This window comes from Podarcis tiliguerta (genome assembly GCF_965153285.1).
Source record: "Podarcis tiliguerta genome assembly, chromosome: 2".
Classification (NCBI taxonomy): Eukaryota; Metazoa; Chordata; class Lepidosauria; order Squamata; family Lacertidae; genus Podarcis; species Podarcis tiliguerta.
Window position 1 is genome coordinate 8,479,347 of NC_139535.1, and position 19,417 is coordinate 8,498,763.

The following is a 19,417-nucleotide window of genomic DNA, read 5'->3' on the forward strand; positions in this document are numbered from 1 at the left end:
AAAGCTGTGCTTCTCACGGGGCAAGGCAGCCTCCACTGGGCCTCTCCGTCTTTCCCCTGCTGTGGCTTTAAAGCCTTTCCCTCAAACTCATGACGCGCTAAGGGGGCTTTCCCCCATGTGCTTTCTTCTTTGCCTTCCTCACTGGTGGTTTTTTTTGGGGGGGCTCCTTTTCGTTTCCTGCCTTCCCCCCTCACCACGTTTATTAACAAAACTAAGGATTTCTTTTAGGCAGTTTGCTAGGTAAAAGAAGAAACATAGTCCATAGAAGCAGCATGGGCTAGTAGTCTCTTTCCTAGGAGTTTGAAGCAATGTTCTGTCAGAGGATACAGTTCAACTTCCAGGGATGATCAAATTTATTATTTTAACTAACATACAACAGTTTTATTTCCAGCATACTGCACTCATATTTGGGGAGGGGTGTTTGTGTGAGGTCGGGCTCTGCTAAGTAGTGTTCGCTGTCAATGTGGCATCTCAAAGTGGGCCTCCCCATCCCAAAATTTGAACCCGTGTCCACTATGCTACACAAGCTTAGCAAGTCCTCCTTCACTGGCCTTGATCGCTCAACAGGAGGAGAGGTTTGCACAGAGCCCTTGACTTTTAGAGAAAATGCTGCATGCAGGAGGGTTTGCTATAACACACACACACAAAAATGCCACATATAACAGCATCAGGAGGAGGAGAGACAGGATTGCCAAATGATGGAAGCATGCCTCCACGTCAGCTGCCCGAACTTTGCACCTCTCTCCTGTTCAGAATGGAAGGGAAGGCGGGCATCCAGTCCTGGCGTCCAATGGAACTTGGGCATATGGAAAGGGGGCGGGTTCACTGCAGGAGAGGCGGAGTCAGTACAAAGAGGAACTGAGTAGGAAGAGGAAAGAGTCTCTTGTGCATTGTGGATTTTTGAGGGGATATTTACAGAGAACTTTTGCAGGCACCACAGGAGGTTCCGGTGGGTATACCAGCACCCTCAGGCTGACACATCAGAAACCCCGACTTAAATGAACATTTCTGGCACTCATTTTCCACTGTGTCCTTGTACCTTTCTAAACAAGGGGTGGATCTCAAACCCATCTTTCCCCCTCTTCCGTGAGCACGCCTATATCATTGGGCTGTCATACATACGAAATTTCCCAGGATTTGTCTTTTGAAAATGGCGTCCGGGCAGAATTTCCAAAAATCGGTTAAAATGTCCAGAAAAATCTGGACATGTGGCAGTTCGAATCAGCAGTGTTGTTGTTTTTTTGGCAAATTTGCTAAAAAAATAGCTTTAAAACATTCTCTTTTTTGGGGGGGAGATCTTGCTCAACAACATCTGTGTCTGGTAGAGTTGAGCCAAACACCCCCCACTCAGGTTCTGCTGTCCTGGAAAACGCCATTTAAAGATGGACGCCCAAGATCCCACACATGCTCCCACTCCTGATTTTGTAATGCTAAGCTGTGTAAAATCACAGCCCCCAGTCCCTTCCCTAAGCAGCTGCTGAGAGACAGTGTGGTGTAGTGGTTAGAGTGTGGGACCAGGACCTGGGAGGCCAGGGTTCAAATCCCCACTCGGGCATGAAGCTCATTGGTGACCTTGAGCCAGTCACGGGTTCTGCCTAGCCCACCTCACAGGGTGGTTGTTCTGGGGATTATAAGAGGAAGGGGAGAACCTGGAGCTCCTTGGCGTAAAGGTGGGATATAAAGCACTCCATTGTGGGCCCAATTTTATGGAACTCCCTTCCAGGTTGCGGTCAGACAGGCCCTTCTCCCTGTTGAGCCTACTGAAGACATCATCATCATCATCATGCTTGCAGGCTTATTTTATATTTTCCACTCTTTTTCATTATATGGAATACTTTGTGCACTGCTTAGAGACAGTGGTGATCAAGCGGTATAGAAATGGTTGAGACAAATTAAACAGGGCTGGGAAGTTGCTCAGTGATGGGGCATATGCGCTCTGCACGTGCTCAGGTGCACTCTGATCCTTAGCTTGCTGTTACATTCGCCCTGCTCAAGGGAACACCTCAGCCTGCCGTTAAGCGAGATGTCCACTTACCTCAGTCAGTCCAGCTTCGGCCATTTCAAGTCCCTCAGGAGGAAGCCAGGACTAGCACAATCAGGGCCGTCTTAATCATAGGCGCCTGGCCGAGAGTCCGGGGTCCGAGAGTCGGAGTCCAGGGAAGAAGAGGCCGCCTGTTGCAGCGCCGCGGCAGGCTCTTCTGTTTGGGTTTCCTGAGTGGACCTAAAAAAAAAGTCGACAACTCTGGGCAAGCGGTGGGGGGGGGGGGCGCTAGGCAGATCTTTGCATCCCAGCATCGCATATGCTTAAGACTTCCCTGAGCACAATGAGACTTTGCCCCCTTCCTGCCCAACCAGATCTGCCGGGGAAGGTCAGGGAGAAACCCCAGAACAGATTTGGGGAGAGGGGGAGAACGTTCCGCCACACAAGGAAGGCTCTTCAGAGCCCCAGGAAAACAGGATGTCCATCCCATTCAAGTGCCAAGTCGACAGAAACAACGCACAGAGGGAGGTGTTCAGGGTGTCTGATATGCAGTTAGGACATTCCCTCACCCTGAAGAATCCACCAAAATCCTCTGGAAGACCTCCTCCCAATGCCTCCCTTTCCTGCAGGAGTTTTACCCAATAAACATTTAAAAATTAAAGCCTTACCCAGCAAAATCATGCCCCCGTCGCATTTCAGTGCCGCGTCCATGTAGCTTTGTCTCTGACTGGGAATTGTTTGGAGAAGCCCCACCTGTCTCCGGGGGCCTGGTGGCTGTCCCCTGAGACGGCATCTGAAAGACAGGGAGGAAGTCAACGCTGCCCTAAGCCAAAGTCCTTCAGCCGCAGCCTAGTTCCCCTACCTAGTGGAATGGTTTGTGCAAAAGACGGCGCAGAATGTTGACATGCTTGTGGGTGTTAAGTTGTGGGTGAACATATCAGACGACACAGCGATTCTTCAAACAGCTCTTGTTTATTCACAGGCCTGAACTGAACTGAAGGGTTCAGCCAGCCTGCTTATATAGAGCTCCACTATAATGCAATAGTAACCACTTTCTGTAACTATCCAATAACTGAATGTCACTTTCAATCCCTTATTTGCATATGTGGACCTGAGTGAAAACTACAGTATCCGCCTGCTGGCCCAGGGTGAGAACTTCAGCACGTAACAGTGGGAGCAAACAACCGCCAGTGCTGATCACCCTGCTAGCGAGATTCCCACAGGCTGCTAGTCAGCTCCTGGGCCAAGTTCAAGGTCCCATATCCCCCAAGACCAGGTGACTTGAGAGAGGGGCTTATGCCTTGTACACCACTAGATCCCTGCAGTCTGTGGGAGTGTCTCTCCTGCACACCCCAAAAATCTCAGAAGCCCTTTTGCACAGTGACTCTGAGCAGGGCCTTGAGAGTGGCTGCCCCTCTTCTATGGAATATCGTTCCTGTTTCTGGAGACATTATTGCTCCAACAGGCTTTTCACTTCAAGGGTCCACTTGCTATGGTTTAAATGAATGTGCAATTAAGGAGTTTTCTTCACGGAATCAAGTCTCACTTGCTAAATCAGAACTCCTGTCCATTTAGGGCAGCAGCAGATGTTCTCCAATTCAAAAATGCCAAGGAAGCCTGCGAATTAAAATGTTATGAATAATACCACAACTTACTAGGTACGTCTGTGTTTGTGTGTAATCAAAAGCATGGGAAGCAATCAAGGAGCATTCGCTGCTACTTGAGAAAACATTCAGCAAATGCAAAGACCTGGGGACATTAAAAAAAAGGAAAGAAACAAAAAAGATCACGTGGTTACTGAGTTTCTGAGTCATTTCCAGGAAGGGAAACTCCCAGTAGCTGAAAACGGAGAAAGCGAAACTTAACTCGGGACTTTTGCCTGAGGGAGCCATGGCTGCTGCAGGGGGTCACATCCAGCGTCTCCGTGATGAAGCCACTTGCTCCATCTGCCTGGATTACTTCAAGGATCCAGTGACCATCCCAGAGTGTGGGCACAACTTCTGCCGATCCTGCTTGATCCAGTGCTGGGGGGAATCGGAGGCAGAGGCTTCCTGCCCTCAGTGCAGAAAAACAGTCCAGAGAAGGGGCCTCATCCCCAACCGGCAACTGGCTAATATGGTGGAAATAGCCCAGAATCTCAGCCTTCAAGAGGGAAAGGAGGAAGGAGGGAAAGGAGGAGTCTGTGAGAAGCACCAGGAGCCCCTGAAGCTCTTCTGCAAAGTCCACGAAGCCCCCATCTGCCTGGTGTGCGACAAGTCAAAGGAACATGAAAATCACAAGGTGATTCCTCTGGAGGAGGCTTCTGAGGAGTACAAGGTAGGAGATCCCTGGATCTGGAGGGGGAGAAATAGCTTCTTCTTCTTCTTTTTACTTCTCAGGTCCAAAGTAGGCATGGCATGAATTGGTGGTTGTTTATGTTAGGAGTCATTCTGCAAAGAAACAGAAAAGATGATTGTAACTTTAAGAACTATTTCTGCGAGTTCTGGCTGTGGTTTTCTAGGCTGAAGAGGTACAGCTGGTGATGAGTACAAAAGGAGAAGTTGCAGTTTGAATTTGCCTGCAGAGAGAGAACACCCACATGCTTTGTGTTTTTGTATAGCTGTAATAAAACCTTTGGGACGCGGGTGGCGCTGTGGGTTAAACCTCAGCGCCTAGGACTTGCCGATTGCATGGTCGGTGGTTCGAATCCCCGCGGCTGGGTGCGCTCCCGTTGCTCGGTCCCAGTGCCAAGGAAGCCTGCAAGGAAGCCTGCAAATAAAAGGCCAAGGAAGCCTGCAAATTAAAATGTTATGAATAATACCACAACTTACTAGGTACGTCTGTGTTTGTGTGTAATCAAAAGCATGGGAAGCAATCAAGGAGCATTCGCTGCTACTTGAGAAAACATTCAGCAAATGCAAAGACCAGGGGACATTAAAAAAAGGAAAAGAAACGAAAAAGATCACGTGGTCACTGAGTTTCTGAGTCATTTCCAGGAAGGGAAACTCCCAGTCCCTGAAAACAGAGAAAACGAAACTTAACTCGGGACTTTTGCCTGAGGGAGCCATGGCTGCTGCAGGGGGTCACATCCAGCGTCTCCACAATGAAGCCACTTGCTCCATCTGCCTGGATTACTTCAAGGATCCAGTGACCATCGCAGAGTGTGGGCACAACTTCTGCCGATCCTGCCTGATCCTGTTCTGGGGGGAATCGGAGGCAGAGGCTTCCTGCCCTCAGTGCAGAAAAACAGTCCAGAGAAGGGGCCTCATCCCCAACCGGCAACTGGCTAACGTGGTAGAAATAGCCCAGAATCTCAGCCTTCAAGAGGGAAAGGAGGAAGGAGGGAAAGGAGGAGTCTGTGAGAAGCACCAGGAGCCCCTGAAGCTCTTCTGCAAAGTCCATGAAGCCCCCATCTGCCTGGTGTGTGACAAATCAAAGGAACATGAAAATCACAAGGTGATTCCTCTGGAGGAGGCTTCCAAGGAATACAAGGTAGGAGATCCCTGGATCTGGAGGGGGAGAAATAGCTTCTTCTTCTTCTTTTTACTTCTCAGGTCCAAAGTAGGCATGGCATGAATTGGTGGTTGTTTATGTTAGGAGTCATTCTGCAAAGAAACAGAAAAGATGATTGTAACTTTAAGAACTATTTCTGCGAGTTCTGGCTGTGGTTTTCTAGGCTGAAGAGGTACAGCTGGTGATGAGTATAAAAGGAGAAGTTGCAGTCTGAATTTGCCTGCAGAGAGAGAACACCCACAGGCTTTGTGTTTTTGTATAGCTGTAATAAAACCTTTGGGACGCGGGTGGCGCTGTGGGTTAAACCTCAGCGCCTAGGACTTGCCGATTGCATGGTCGGTGGTTCGAATCCCCGCGGCTGGGTGCGCTCCCGTTGCTCGGTCCCAGTGCCAAGGAAGCCTGCAAGGAAGCCTGCAAATAAAAGGCCAAGGAAGCCTGCAAATTAAAATGTTATGAATAATACCACAACTTACTAGGTACGTCTGTGTTTGTGTGTAATCAAAAGCATGGGAAGCAATCAAGGAGCATTCGCTGCTACTTGAGAAAACATTCAGCAAATGCAAAGACCAGGGGACATTAAAAAAAGGAAAAGAAACGAAAAAGATCACGTGGTCACTGAGTTTCTGAGTCATTTCCAGGAAGGGAAACTCCCAGTCCCTGAAAACAGAGAAAACGAAACTTAACTCGGGACTTTTGCCTGAGGGAGCCATGGCTGCTGCAGGGGGTCACATCCAGCGTCTCCACAATGAAGCCACTTGCTCCATCTGCCTGGATTACTTCAAGGATCCAGTGACCATCGCAGAGTGTGGGCACAACTTCTGCCGATCCTGCCTGATCCTGTTCTGGGGGGAATCGGAGGCAGAGGCTTCCTGCCCTCAGTGCAGAAAAACAGTCCAGAGAAGGGGCCTCATCCCCAACCGGCAACTGGCTAACGTGGTAGAAATAGCCCAGAATCTCAGCCTTCAAGAGGGAAAGGAGGAAGGAGGGAAAGGAGGAGTCTGTGAGAAGCACCAGGAGCCCCTGAAGCTCTTCTGCAAAGTCCATGAAGCCCCCATCTGCCTGGTGTGTGACAAATCAAAGGAACATGAAAATCACAAGGTGATTCCTCTGGAGGAGGCTTCCAAGGAATACAAGGTAGGAGATCCCTGGATCTGGAGGGGGAGAAATAGCTTCTTCTTCTTCTTTTTACTTCTCAGGTCCAAAGTAGGCATGGCATGAATTGGTGGTTGTTTATGTTAGGAGTCATTCTGCAAAGAAACAGAAAAGATGATTGTAACTTTAAGAACTATTTCTGCGAGTTCTGGCTGTGGTTTTCTAGGCTGAAGAGGTACAGCTGGTGATGAGTACAAAAGGAGAAGTTGCAGTTTGAATTTGCCTGCAGAGAGAGAACACCCACAGGCTTTGTGTTTTTGTATAGCTGTAATAAAACCTTTGGGACGCGGGTGGCGCTGTGGGTTAAACCTCAGCGCCTAGGACTTGCCGATTGCATGGTCGGTGGTTCGAATCCCCGCGGCTGGGTGCGCTCCCGTTGCTCGGTCCCAGTGCCAAGGAAGCCTGCAAGGAAGCCTGCAAATAAAAGGCCAAGGAAGCCTGCAAATTAAAATGTTATGAATAATACCACAACTTACTAGGTACGTCTGTGTTTGTGTGTAATCAAAAGCATGGGAAGCAATCAAGGAGCATTCGCTGCTACTTGAGAAAACATTCAGCAAATGCAAAGACCAGGGGACATTAAAAAAAGGAAAAGAAACGAAAAAGATCACGTGGTCACTGAGTTTCTGAGTCATTTCCAGGAAGGGAAACTCCCAGTCCCTGAAAACAGAGAAAACGAAACTTAACTCGGGACTTTTGCCTGAGGGAGCCATGGCTGCTGCAGGGGGTCACATCCAGCGTCTCCACAATGAAGCCACTTGCTCCATCTGCCTGGATTACTTCAAGGATCCAGTGACCATCGCAGAGTGTGGGCACAACTTCTGCCGATCCTGCCTGATCCTGTTCTGGGGGGAATCGGAGGCAGAGGCTTCCTGCCCTCAGTGCAGAAAAACAGTCCAGAGAAGGGGCCTCATCCCCAACCGGCAACTGGCTAACGTGGTAGAAATAGCCCAGAATCTCAGCCTTCAAGAGGGAAAGGAGGAAGGAGGGAAAGGAGGAGTCTGTGAGAAGCACCAGGAGCCCCTGAAGCTCTTCTGCAAAGTCCATGAAGCCCCCATCTGCCTGGTGTGTGACAAATCAAAGGAACATGAAAATCACAAGGTGATTCCTCTGGAGGAGGCTTCCAAGGAATACAAGGTAGGAGATCCCTGGATCTGGAGGGGGAGAAATAGCTTCTTCTTCTTCTTTTTACTTCTCAGGTCCAAAGTAGGCATGGCATGAATTGGTGGTTGTTTATGTTAGGAGTCATTCTGCAAAGAAACAGAAAAGATGATTGTAACTTTAAGAACTATTTCTGCGAGTTCTGGCTGTGGTTTTCTAGGCTGAAGAGGTACAGCTGGTGATGAGTATAAAAGGAGAAGTTGCAGTCTGAATTTGCCTGCAGAGAGAGAACACCCACAGGCTTTGTGTTTTTGTATAGCTGTAATAAAACCTTTGCTTGAGTGTTTTACACTCCGGTCTCATGGTTCTGTCGTCTGCCACCAGAAGAAAAACCACCTCTAACAGTTTATTATGTAAAAAGCAGCCAAGAGGAAGCCTGAGGTCTGGGAGGAGGGAGTTGAAGTTTTTCTCTCTGCCAGGGGGACAAAGGCATCTTCCCTTGAAATACTCACAGCAGCTTCAAAGATTTGAACTGGGACCGTGGGAGGAAGAGAAAGGGTTAACCTCGTCCGCATCCCCCAGCAGGTTGCTTTGTACTATGAAGAACACTGCAAATGTGACTTGCACATACACAACTAAGTGCATGTCTCCTTTGGCCAGCAGGATCCCTCCTCAATGCCCTGCAAAGCAGAGAGCAGCAAGGGATCAGCTGCAGGGGGGGGGGCAGTGGCCTGGAATTGACCAGATGGTGCAGGATCCTCCCCCCAAGTAACTGTTGGAAGCAGATTTAGGAGTGGGTGGGTGTGGGTCTGTGTGGAAGCACCTACTGGTGGGGAGCACGCTTATTCTGGGGGTGCTGTGGGGCCTGTGCATTGAGGTTTGGGGGGGGGTTGAGGATCTCCTTCTATCCCAAATAGTAAAGGACTCAGTGATTCCAGAGTAGCATCTGCAAAGACAAGGGGGAAAGATGACTTTTCCATGACAACTCAGAATTGGACCTGTGCTATTATACATAAAAAATAAAATTCTCATTCTGGATCCTGCCTTCGCCCTTCCTCCTCCTCCTCCTCCTCCTCCTCCTCGTCTTCCTCCTCCTCTTCCCACTTCTCCCTGGGACCTCAAGATGGGAAGTCAGGCTAGAACTTTCCTCAGAGAAGTTCAAAGGAGCAAGCATGGCTGCCTTTGCTCTTCTCCAGACTAGAAAACTTTCCCATCCCAGTTCTGCCGTGCTTCTCAGCCAGTGTGCTGTGGCACCTGGGGTGCCTTGAATGATGCTCAGGGGTGCTGCTGGCAACACTGGCCTCTGTCCCTCTTTCCTTCCCTCCCTCCTCGGATGCCATAGCTGCCTCCCAAAGGCTTGCGCAGCTCTTTGTTGCAGCAGCCCTGGCTACAAGCTCCGCTGGCGAATGGTGCCTCTGGGGCTGGCCAGGGGGTGTTGGCTGCCAGGAGCTGAGGCGGCCTCGGAGGAAGCAAGCAAACTGGAGAGGGGCCCTTGCTGTTGGGAATGGACAGACAGGTCCCTGTGGGGCAGCGTGAGGAGGCACCTCTCTTTGGGGCAGCTCAGAGACCAAGAGGAGGACTCCTAAGAAGAGAGGAGAGAAGAGGAGGCTGAGAAAGGGTGAGGGGCTGCACGCTCTGCAAGCAAGGGGGGACCTAACTGGGATCCTGAGTCCCACAGGGACACCCCAGAAAGAAGGTAGTTGGTCCAGGGAGCCAGGGAGCCAAAAAGGTTGTACTTTTATTTCCTCTAGTAAACTACTTGGCTATTATAGCAAGGCTACTGGACCCAAGAAGCCTGTATAATATTCATCTCCTCTCTCTGTGTCTCAAGCAAACCTAAGTTTCCCTTTTTCTTTTCAGGGAGAGATCTGCCACCGCCTGGAGATTCTGAGGAAAGAGAGAGAGGAAATTCTGGCCTATCAAGCAGCCCTGGACAAGGAAAGCAAAGACCTCCTTGTAAGTGTCTCTGCTGTTACTAGTGAGGGAACCAGCACTTGAAGAGTCGAGTCAGGACTGAGGAGGGATGGGGAAATCTGCCCATTTCAACTTCCCCCCATTCTCCTTTTTCCATATCAGTTTGTTTGTTTATTTATTATTATGAAAATGAATAAAATGCTAAGGTGGCTACCTTCTTTTATAAATATTTTGATACGTACTTTACCCTCATAAAAACATTTTTGTGAACATTACCTGGCTGTGTCAAAATAGCTAGGAAAAATGCTCCTTCCTTTAGGCTGTAGCCCTCTGCAAAATAGAAGTCAACAGAAACAGCAATGGAGAGGGCCTCCCCTCAAAATAAAGGTTTACTTCTTTAGTAACTGAAGGTTTCATGTCTCTGAAAAATCAGAAGTGTCCTCCCTGTGGAATTCTCACAATTCTCTTCCTGATGTTTTGAAGGCTGAGCACCTTCCACACTCAGACCTCCTCTTTTCTTGCAGAAATTAACAGAAACGGAGAGGCTGAAGACTGTGGAGAAGTTCAGAGAACTGCGCCAGTTCCTGGAAGAACAAGAAAAACGTCTGCTGACTCACATGGAAGAGGTGGAGAAGGAGATTGCAGAGAGAAGGGATGAGCAGCTGGCCAGACTCTCCAGGAATCTCTCCTCTCTTGAGAGGATCATCCAGGAGATGGAGGAGAAGAGTCAGCAGCCAGCGAGTGAACTCCTGCAGGTAAGATGGTGGCAGGAACAGCCCAAGGCTCCAGGAAAAGGCTGCCCCTTTCATGTATGCAAGGAGTGCAGGGGCTGAGTTGATGGAGCCTCTAGTCAGGTTTGTAATGGGCAGGAAGACCCAAGAGACCTGGGATGCTTAACTCACCTGCATGCAGACTAGAGATTCGTCTGTGTTCTTGATGGAACGGGAGCTGATCTTCTGCTCTTTGCTGATGCTTTGTCTCTGAATGCCTTTCAGCTGTGCTGGGCTTCGTCTGGGATGCGTTCAGGCCTCCTTCCGACATGAGCCAGTCTCTTGACCAAGCTTCTCTTCCCGTTCCCTCCACAACTTCTGGGTTGATCTCCTTCCCCATCGATACAGATGAGCCCAAAATGGTGCTCAGTCACAGTGACCAAAGCGCAAGACAGAGGGACTCATCCAGACTGCTGCTTGTCCCACCCCTTTCCTCCAGGAAAACCCACTGTTTACTGCTGAATTAGAGCAAACCTCAGCCAGGTTTTCTCTGCATTGACGTTTGCTTTGATGTTGCACCAAGGAGCAGGTTTTTCCTGAGGGAAAGCGGCAGGGCAAAGACAAAACCACTTGGACCCGTGTTTTCTGGGCACAGGAAAAGCAGAAGTGTGGATGAGCTCAAAGAAACACAGAGCTATTTTATTACCCCTTGGGAGGCATTTTATGCTGCAGGTTCTTTTTAAATTTCCAGGTGGAAAATAGCATTTGAAAATTAGGGACTTCTATGGAAGACAGTTTAGGACAGTGCCCTGGTAGGATTATCATGTAGGCTTACTTACATCTGAATTGCACAATGCAAACTGGATTAAAGTTACTAAATTATAATCTAAGACTAGAGATGGTGTGAATTGTCTCTTGAACCCACAAATGTGAAATTTCCCTAAAATGCTGGTGGGTTTTCATAAGGATTTTAAACAAAAATGGCAAACTGATGTGGAAATGTGGAGATCTTGAAATCAGAACAGTTAATAATTTCACACTGGGAAAATAAAAGCTGAGAGAAACCAAAACTAGCTGATTCCGCCATCCCTACCCAAACCCTTGGCGTGTGCCAGGCAGACTGACATCCGAGGGGCAGGGTCTGAGGGGATCTTCCTAGTGTGGCCTGTGGTGTGCAGTGAATTCCCTTCTCTTTTTCCCTCTAGGATGTGAGAAGGACCTTGCAGAGGTAAGTGGATCTGGCTCATTTCCATTAGCATCACTCTTTGAAGCTGAGATGCAAGAACCTCAGACATGGCCCTCCAGGGGCTGCAGGGGGGAGACCGTAGGACTCACTCCCTGCAGCACCTCACATGTAAAAGTAGAGCCCCTCTTCTGAACTCTCCCTCCAAGGTTCAAGGTCAGCTGCCTCCTCCCTCCCTCCCTCCCCACATCCCTTCACAAAGGGATGGGGGCTCTTTTCTTTCTCTTGCACTTTCTGTTCATGGACTTTGTGGTAATTTCAAACATCTAGAAGAGAAAGTCCCAAAGATGCTTGTGAAGAGCTTAGGATGTACCAACAGATTTCAATGTCCAGCTAGAAGCCCCTCAACTCTGGTAACTCAGCTCCTTTGAGGCACTTAGGGAGGGAAGGTCTGTTGGTCTAGAATGGGTGGGTTCTTTTTCTTGGGAGCGTTTCCAGCATGAGAGGTTGAAGGTGGTCTGGAGTGGGGGGTGAAAGTCTAGTTGTTTGATGCCTCTGGAGGGAGAGTCCAATGGGACATGGAGTTGTGCCCTTCCTGGGTGAGAGAGGGGGTGGAGGGAGGGTGGAGGTTGTTTTCCTTGACCACTGGGCAGCTTTGGACATCACTCACATCCTCTGGAGAAGCTCAGGGAGGGAGGGGTTGCAGGCATTCTACCTCAGGGGTTCTTAAGTCCTGGGACCTTCCCAGAAAGTTGTTAGGGGGCAGCATTTTTGGAAGCCATGGGAGCCCTCCGGTGGTGTCGCTTGGGGTTACATCCTGTCCCTTGTGCTGTTTAGCATCCTTACGAAGCCACTGACAGCTGTCCGCAGGGGTTTTGGACTGAGGTCTCATCTGTGAAAGAAACCTGTTGGGAAATAAACTTCCACTTTGTTCATTTTATTGAGATCTCCTGCAATAATTAGGGAGAAGGGGCCACAATGGGGCCATTCACTGTTTTTCTTTTCACCAGATATGAGAAAAGAGAGAGTCCAGAGAAGCCACTGGCTTTCCCTCCAGAACTGAGGAACAGGATCTTGGAATCCTGTGATCTAAATCACCTTGTGAAGAATACAATGAAACAATGGAAAGGTAATGAAAAATGGCTGCCAGGATTTCACACTGGGAATTCTATTACTTCTTCAGAACTGAACATGCCAGGCTCTTATTGCATGGAATTGAGTAACCCCAGGATACCTTCCTTCTTGGTGCTCCAGCCTTCATTTCGCCTCCCCCAGAATGGCCCATGTATATTGTGACCCTGGATCCTGTAAAGAAAGCCTGGACCAGAGTGTAGAGCAAAGTCAGGACTTTTTCCTCCCATGTGCTCCCATCTGTTTACAGTTTACTGTTACTGTTTACAGTTATACAACACCTCCTTTACCTTGTGGTTCCCTGTCTGCACAATCTGAATTTGTCCTTTTGGAGGTTCTCCTGCTCTGAACGGAGTCAAAGGGCATTAAGAAGCCCCCAGTTCCCTCTCTGCCTCCTGCTCAGGCTTCTTTCTCAGCCGTGGGGCTAAGGCCTGAGCCGTCTCCTCCTCAGACGTCCCCCTGCAGCTGCCATATCTAGGGCTTTAGCCTTCAAGATCTCCTGAGAGTTCCCCCATTGAGAGTGGAAGCAAGAGCACATGAGCCCCAAAGGGCACAATTATGCTTGTGAAGAACCTTAAAGATTTGTAGAAGGTTTGTGAGGAAGGGTTTCCTTTTGCCTGAGAGCTCTGCCAATCCTTCCTCATCAAACTTTGCTTCTCCTTATGTCTCACAATTTTGGCTTTAATGACCCCCCCCCCCCACTTTACTTGGGGAAGATGTTAAGGCTGCCTCCATCTCCCCTCTGCCTCCTTTTACGGGATTCCTATTGCTCTGCCTCCCCTCCAGTCCTCCAATGTATTTTTTTTTTTTTAGAAATAATTTTTATTAACAGGCCAATCACATCACATTGTTCAAATCACATTAGTTCCAGATTATACAGCCAAATTTTAAATTTTTTGGGGGTACCCATACATCAAGCTCCGCACGAGTCCAAAATTCCAGATGACTCCAGACATCACTTATTTGCTGCTTTTATTAGACAGTTCCATCCAGTTCGATTCGGATAGACCTTTATTACCTTCTTTCTCTTCTTGTTGTTATCATTTATTCCTTTCTTTGCGATCTCTGATGATTTTCACAAACAGATTGAAAATTTGGCGTTTCTGTGTGGGTTTTGTGCTCTTCCAAACTCATATTATTCAGGAACAACCTCTGTTAAATACTTCCATAAACAAAGTTAATCTTCGGTCTGTCCATTATTTTTCCTCAGGCTGGCCCAATAAATCAAATAAATTAGGGGGCTCTGTCAGGTCAAACTTGCATCCCAACATTCCTTCTCTTTCGCACAATCCTGATTCTCCTCCCCCTGTTCTTCTTCTCCGACCAGTCTGTCTTGGCGAGACGCCATTTTTTTTAAACTGCGTCATAGAAATTTTCCTCCTTCTCACCATTCGTTCTTCTCTTATTATATTATATTCCCCCCCCCCCCCAGTTCTTAAAGTTCTGTTTATGATTATTAAAACGCGACGATCTTATTTCTTTCTGGGGTGGAGGGTTATTATTATCACATCATGCAAGGGGAAAAAAGAGTTTTTTCCTCCACCCCCCTTCGTTCCAGCCATACATTCTCATAGTGGTGGTTCATCAAAGGATTTACTTATCCATCCGTCACTCCCGGTCACAGAGATCCATTAATCAGCAGTCTTATCGTCGAGCTTCACTTGATATATGTGCTTCAGCCTTCCTTCCAATTCTATTATTTCCAATTATAATTCCAAGCTGAAGCAACCAGCACACGCTGATTGGAATCGGCGTCGGGAAGATCTGATTCCACCGAGGGCTTGTGCCAAGTGTTCGGCACCCCCATCTCTCGGATCAGGGGGTGCATTATGAACACCACTGGCAAGGCAGTCCCCCTCACTATCTTGAGGGGGTCGGGAAGGCTGTCTACTTCCCATAGCAGCCCCTTAATACCTCGTATGGGTCAGAGAGATGTTATTGTCAGCCATCTTCCAACGCGCCACCTAGTGGCCCCCCCAGTCCTCCAATGTAGAGCCCAATTTAGGGACAAAGTTCAGAGACCAGCAGGATTTATGCTGAATGTTTTTATTCTCTTATTTGTAAGCTTGCTTTATGATTGCTGAGTTTTAAAGCTTTAGTTATTTTCATAGATTCTTCCTATGATTTCCTTGTTTTTAATTATTTTTCTACTATTTAATAATAATACTAGAATTTAAGGATGCTACATTATGAAGTGTTACTTTTGTACGGAGATTTATTTCAGGTGGAAGAGTGTTGCCCTTACACTTTATATCTTTTTGCTTCCTCAGATGCTGTGTTATACAAAAAACAGACTCAGAAAGGTAAATTTCCAGGGGAGGAACAATTTCACAGGAGGGATGGGGACGGATATTTCATGGGTGTTGAACCGTCTGTTCTGCAGACTTTGGGACCCCCTTCAATGGCATCACTCTGGGTATCAGTCCTCTAGAGGTGTTTGGGTTCCTTGTCTGTCCCATGAATGAACTGGGAGGGAGGTTGAAGGCATGGCCTGGGGGCAGAGCTTGGCCCTGCGAAGAACCTGCACACCAGTCTGAGTTCCATTTCTGCTTATAGACCAGTGGTGGCAAACCTTTTAGGGACCGAGTGCCCAAACTGCAACCCAAAACCCACTTATTTATCGCTAAGTGTCAACACAGCAATTTAACCTGAACACTGAGGTTTTAATTTAGAAAAAACAACTCATACATTAACAGCTTTGATCTTAAAAGAAATTCACAATAACAGAGCTTCAGAAAAGAAACAACTTTTTATTGAAAGGTAAAAGTTTGTATTTGGCAAGCTTTTGAACAATTAATGTGATTTTTGCTGTTGCATGCATGTTGCTAATTTATCTAACCTTGGCTCATACTTTGTAAGTTTGAGAGCAACACATGCAGCACTCAAGTCATCTGTTAGTCTGTTTCTGGTGTCAGATTTTATGTAATTCAAAGCTGAAAACAGCTGCTCACAAGCATAAGATGATCCAAACAAAGTAAGGAAAGCAATCCCAAGTACTTTCATTGATTTAAAATTATTTGGCAAATAATTCCACACTTTAAGGATTTCATTTTCAGAACTAACTGTGCTGTCTTTGGTCATTCTTTCTATCTTCTCAAGTGTTTCACGCAGGTCACAGAATTTATTTTTCCAGACAGACTATTATCCTGGTTTCCCCCTCAATTTTATAGATTTTGCTTTATTTCATAAAATTTATATACTGTTTGTATATAAGAGCACAGAGCATTAGACTCAGATCTAAGGCACCTGGCTAAACTAATCTGCAGCAGAGAATCCCAACAGAGCAGCATCTTAAGCTAGCAACATACTGCAAAAAAAACCCTTCTCTTGTGGCTGAACTAAAAGGACGCTGGCTCAGCTACAAGATCTTGACAAAGGAGTCCGGGAGGGCTAGAGTTAACATCCCCCTGCCGTTAAGGAGAGTCCATATGTGCATGTTTAACAGTTTAATAAATTGTTCTGTGCACAAAGATGTGAACATGAGCCCAAATACTGTCATGTGGCAAGCAAGGGAGCAATATGTATTATTGTTATTTTGTTGCTGAAAATTAAGAAGATTGCTACTAGCAATACATCTCAGCTTCGAAAGCCTACATAGAGTATTTCAAATGAGAGTTGTCAGTGATCCATGGTTAAAAGCAGAAGTTGGCAAATGTGTCCTCTTTTTTGCTCTTCAAAATAACCCTACACTTGCCTATCACGACTGTCTTAGCCCCTAACTTTTGAGTTATTCCCCCCTCCCTCAGGGAACTCGTCTTATGGTTTATATTAAATCCAAAAGAGAAGCATGCAATAAGCAGTCCTTTGTAAAATTGCCCTGCCACCTGCCGCCTCTTCCTTGGTGGCAAGGCCTAAACTTACAAGATGGCAGGGAGGAAGGCAAGGAATAAACAGGCTCTCCACTTAACACCATTTTCACTTGTGGGCACGAGGGCCCAGAACTTGACTCCCCGCAAGGGGAGGCCTCTATGTGTTTTTATGTTGTATTTTTATGCTGTGAACCACCCTGACCTATGGATGAAGGGCAGTAGGCAAATGTGATTAATAATAATAATAATAATAATAATAATAATAATAACGGGGGTCCTCATGTCCCAGCCCAACCCAGAGTTCCCGAAAGGCCAATTCCCAGAGTTTGTCAGAGGAAAGCAGCTTCTCTCCTCTCCTGCCTCCTCCAATTCTCCTCTCTTTCCCCTTAGATAACACAGAAGATATGAGTAAAAGGTTTCCTGGGTGGTTTTTCCTCTTAGAAAATGCCTGGGTTGAGAGGAGGGGCAGGCACAATACACGTCGGATATAAGAAAGTGAAGGGAACTGATTTAAAAACCATCAAGGAAGATATTTATTCTGATGAGAGTCTGCAAGGAGGAGTCTCAGTCTAGCATGCGACGCAAAGAAATCCCCTTGATCTGAAAGGGAATCTGGGGTTTTCGGGGTTTTTTTATTTATTAATCGGAATGTCAGTTTCTGACTCTGCCTATTCTTCTTTTTCCCTCATCTTTTCCCCAACAGCAAATGTCACTCTGGATCCAGACACAGCCCATCGTGAACTCATCGTGTCGGAGGATGGGAAAAGCGTGAGATATGGAGTCAAACCTCAAGCCCTGCCTGATAATCCTGAGAGATTTAGCCACAAGATTTGTGTGTTGGGACGTGAGGGATTCACAGCAGGCAGACATTTCTGGGAAGTCACTGTGGGAAGTGGGAAAGATTGGGATGTGGGGGTCGCCAGGAAGTCTGTGGAGAGAAAGGGCTATTTCAACTTCAATCCTGAGACAGGAGTCTGGGCTGTGGGGAAGAGGGGAGGGGAGTACTGGGCCTGGACATCCCCTGATTCCTCTCCTCTGTCCCTGAGGGAGAAGCCCAGGAGGATCCGGGTGACTCTGGACTATGAAGGGGGACGTGTGTCTTTTTCTGACGCTGACTCAGGAGCCGAACTCTACACGTTCTCAGGAGCCTCGTTCTCTGGAGAGACCCTCCTCCCTATCTTTCGTCTATTGGATAACAAAACCCACCTCATTATCTCCTGAGGAGACTAAATCTGCCTCTCAGGCCCAGCAGGAGTTTCTCTCCAGACCAGAGTGACTGACATAAAAACCATTTCCCCGCCAAGAGCAGGTTGGGCAGTTTTCCAAGGGCCCTTTGAGAGGATTCAGTCCAGTCAAAATCAGCAGAAATAACCAAACAAAAATGGGTTGCTCTTGCTTTGCATTTTCTTTCCTTTTCCCAGAATTCCCTCTGCAGCTCACTTCTTAGAGAGACAGTCACACTTTCAGGAGTCCTAATAAATTTTCTCACCTTCAATCTTGTTTTCCTTTTGAGATGTCTGATTTGGCAGAGGACGAGACTCTTAATCTCAGGGTTGTGGGTCTGAGCCCCACGTTGGGCAAATGTTTCCTGCACTGCAGAGGGTGAGACTAGATGACCCTCAGGTCCCCTCGCAACTCTGCAATTCTAGGAAACCTTCCTCTCCCCACAAGACCTTATGCAGATGTGAAAATGCATGCATCATTGGATTAATAGAGGACAAAAAATGAACCCACGTCAAGCAGGATAGCTTCTTTCTCTAGAGACCTCAGACGGGAAGAAAACCTAAAAGAAATTGAACAAGGTGTCAGCTTCAAATATCCTCTGCAAATACAGCCTCACCTTCTTTACACTTGGTCAGAAATAAAACCCATTGCCTTGAGTGGGGCTTCTGCCCTGTTATAAATGTGTTTAGGGTTGATGCATTGACGTTCCTTATTTACAAGCTGGATTCTGTACTGCATATCGGGGGCATCAAATGGGGTGTCCTCTCGATAGTGCTGGACTCTTAATCCCAGGCCTGCTGCTAAGCGAGATGTTCACTTACCTTCGGCCACTTCCAGTCCCTCAGGAGGAAGCAAGGAACAGGGGTGAATTGGGAGCGTCGCTCCGTTGGCTGTGAGGGACAGAAGAGAGGAAGATGACTGGCTCAGGGCACAAGCATTGCAAGACGATCCCGCTCTCCATCCCTGGCACCTCCAGTTAAAAAGCAGCCAGGTAGGAGATGATGGCCAAAGTCCTCTGCTGCAAGACCCCCTGAGAGATGCCACCAGGCAAGACTGGGAGCTGGCCAGGTCCTTTGCGGACTTATTTTCTGGCTTCTGGGGTGCTCCAAGCAGGAGCAGATACACATCTTGGGTGGCATTCAATGAAACGTATGCCAACTCGAGGTTTAGGACTAGCACAAGGAGACTTTGCCCCCTTCCTCCCCTTCCTGCCCACCCAGATCTGCCAGGGAAGGTCAGGGGGAAACCCAGAACAGATTTGGGGAGAGGAGAGGGGGAGGATGTTCCGCCACACAAGGAAGGCTCTTCAGAGTCTCAGGAAAACAGGATGTCCATCCCATTGAAGTGCCAAGTTGACAGAAACAATGCACAGAGGGAGGTGTTCTGGGTGTCTGATCTCCAGTTAGGACATTCCCTCACCCTGGAGAATCTGCCAAAATCTTCTGGAAGACCTCCTCCCAATGCTTCCCTTTCTTGCAGGAGTTTTACCCAACAACACTTAAAAATAAAGCCTTACCCAGCAAAATCATGTCCCCATCTCATTTCAGTGCTGTGGTGTTCACGTAGCTTTGTCTCTGGGAGTTGTCTGGTGAAGCCCCACCTGTCTCAAGGGGCCTGGTGGCTGTCCCCTGAGACGGCATCTGAAAGACAGGGAGGAAGTCAACGCTGCCCTAAGCCAAAGTCCTTCAGCCGCAGCCTAGTTCCCCTACCTAGTGGAATG

General features: G+C 47.7%; 1 protein-coding gene and 1 pseudogene across 3 annotated transcripts in view; both read left to right on the forward strand.

The window, feature by feature from the left end:
• LOC310670590 (zinc finger protein RFP-like) overlaps nt 1-19,417 on the forward strand; it is a 68,626-nt pseudogene that overhangs the window by 27,759 nt on the left and 21,450 nt on the right. The gene's annotated exons all lie outside the window — the stretch shown is intronic.
• Nucleotides 3,747-17,968, forward strand: LOC310670586 (zinc finger protein RFP-like). Of its 2 annotated transcripts, none has more exons than XM_083426153.1 (7): nt 3,747-4,297; nt 9,587-9,682; nt 10,165-10,395; nt 11,556-11,578; nt 12,544-12,662; nt 14,935-14,967; nt 17,177-17,968. In XM_083426153.1, the coding sequence occupies exons 1-7, from the start codon at nt 3,872-3,874 to the stop codon at nt 17,692-17,694; spliced, it is 1,446 nt and encodes a 481-aa protein (XP_083282279.1). In that variant the 5' UTR covers nt 3,747-3,871; the 3' UTR covers nt 17,695-17,968. The 2 variants fall into 2 exon arrangements, with proteins under 2 accessions (XP_083282279.1, XP_083282278.1); XM_083426152.1 differs by lacking the exon at nt 3,747-4,297 and adding an exon at nt 7,275-7,762.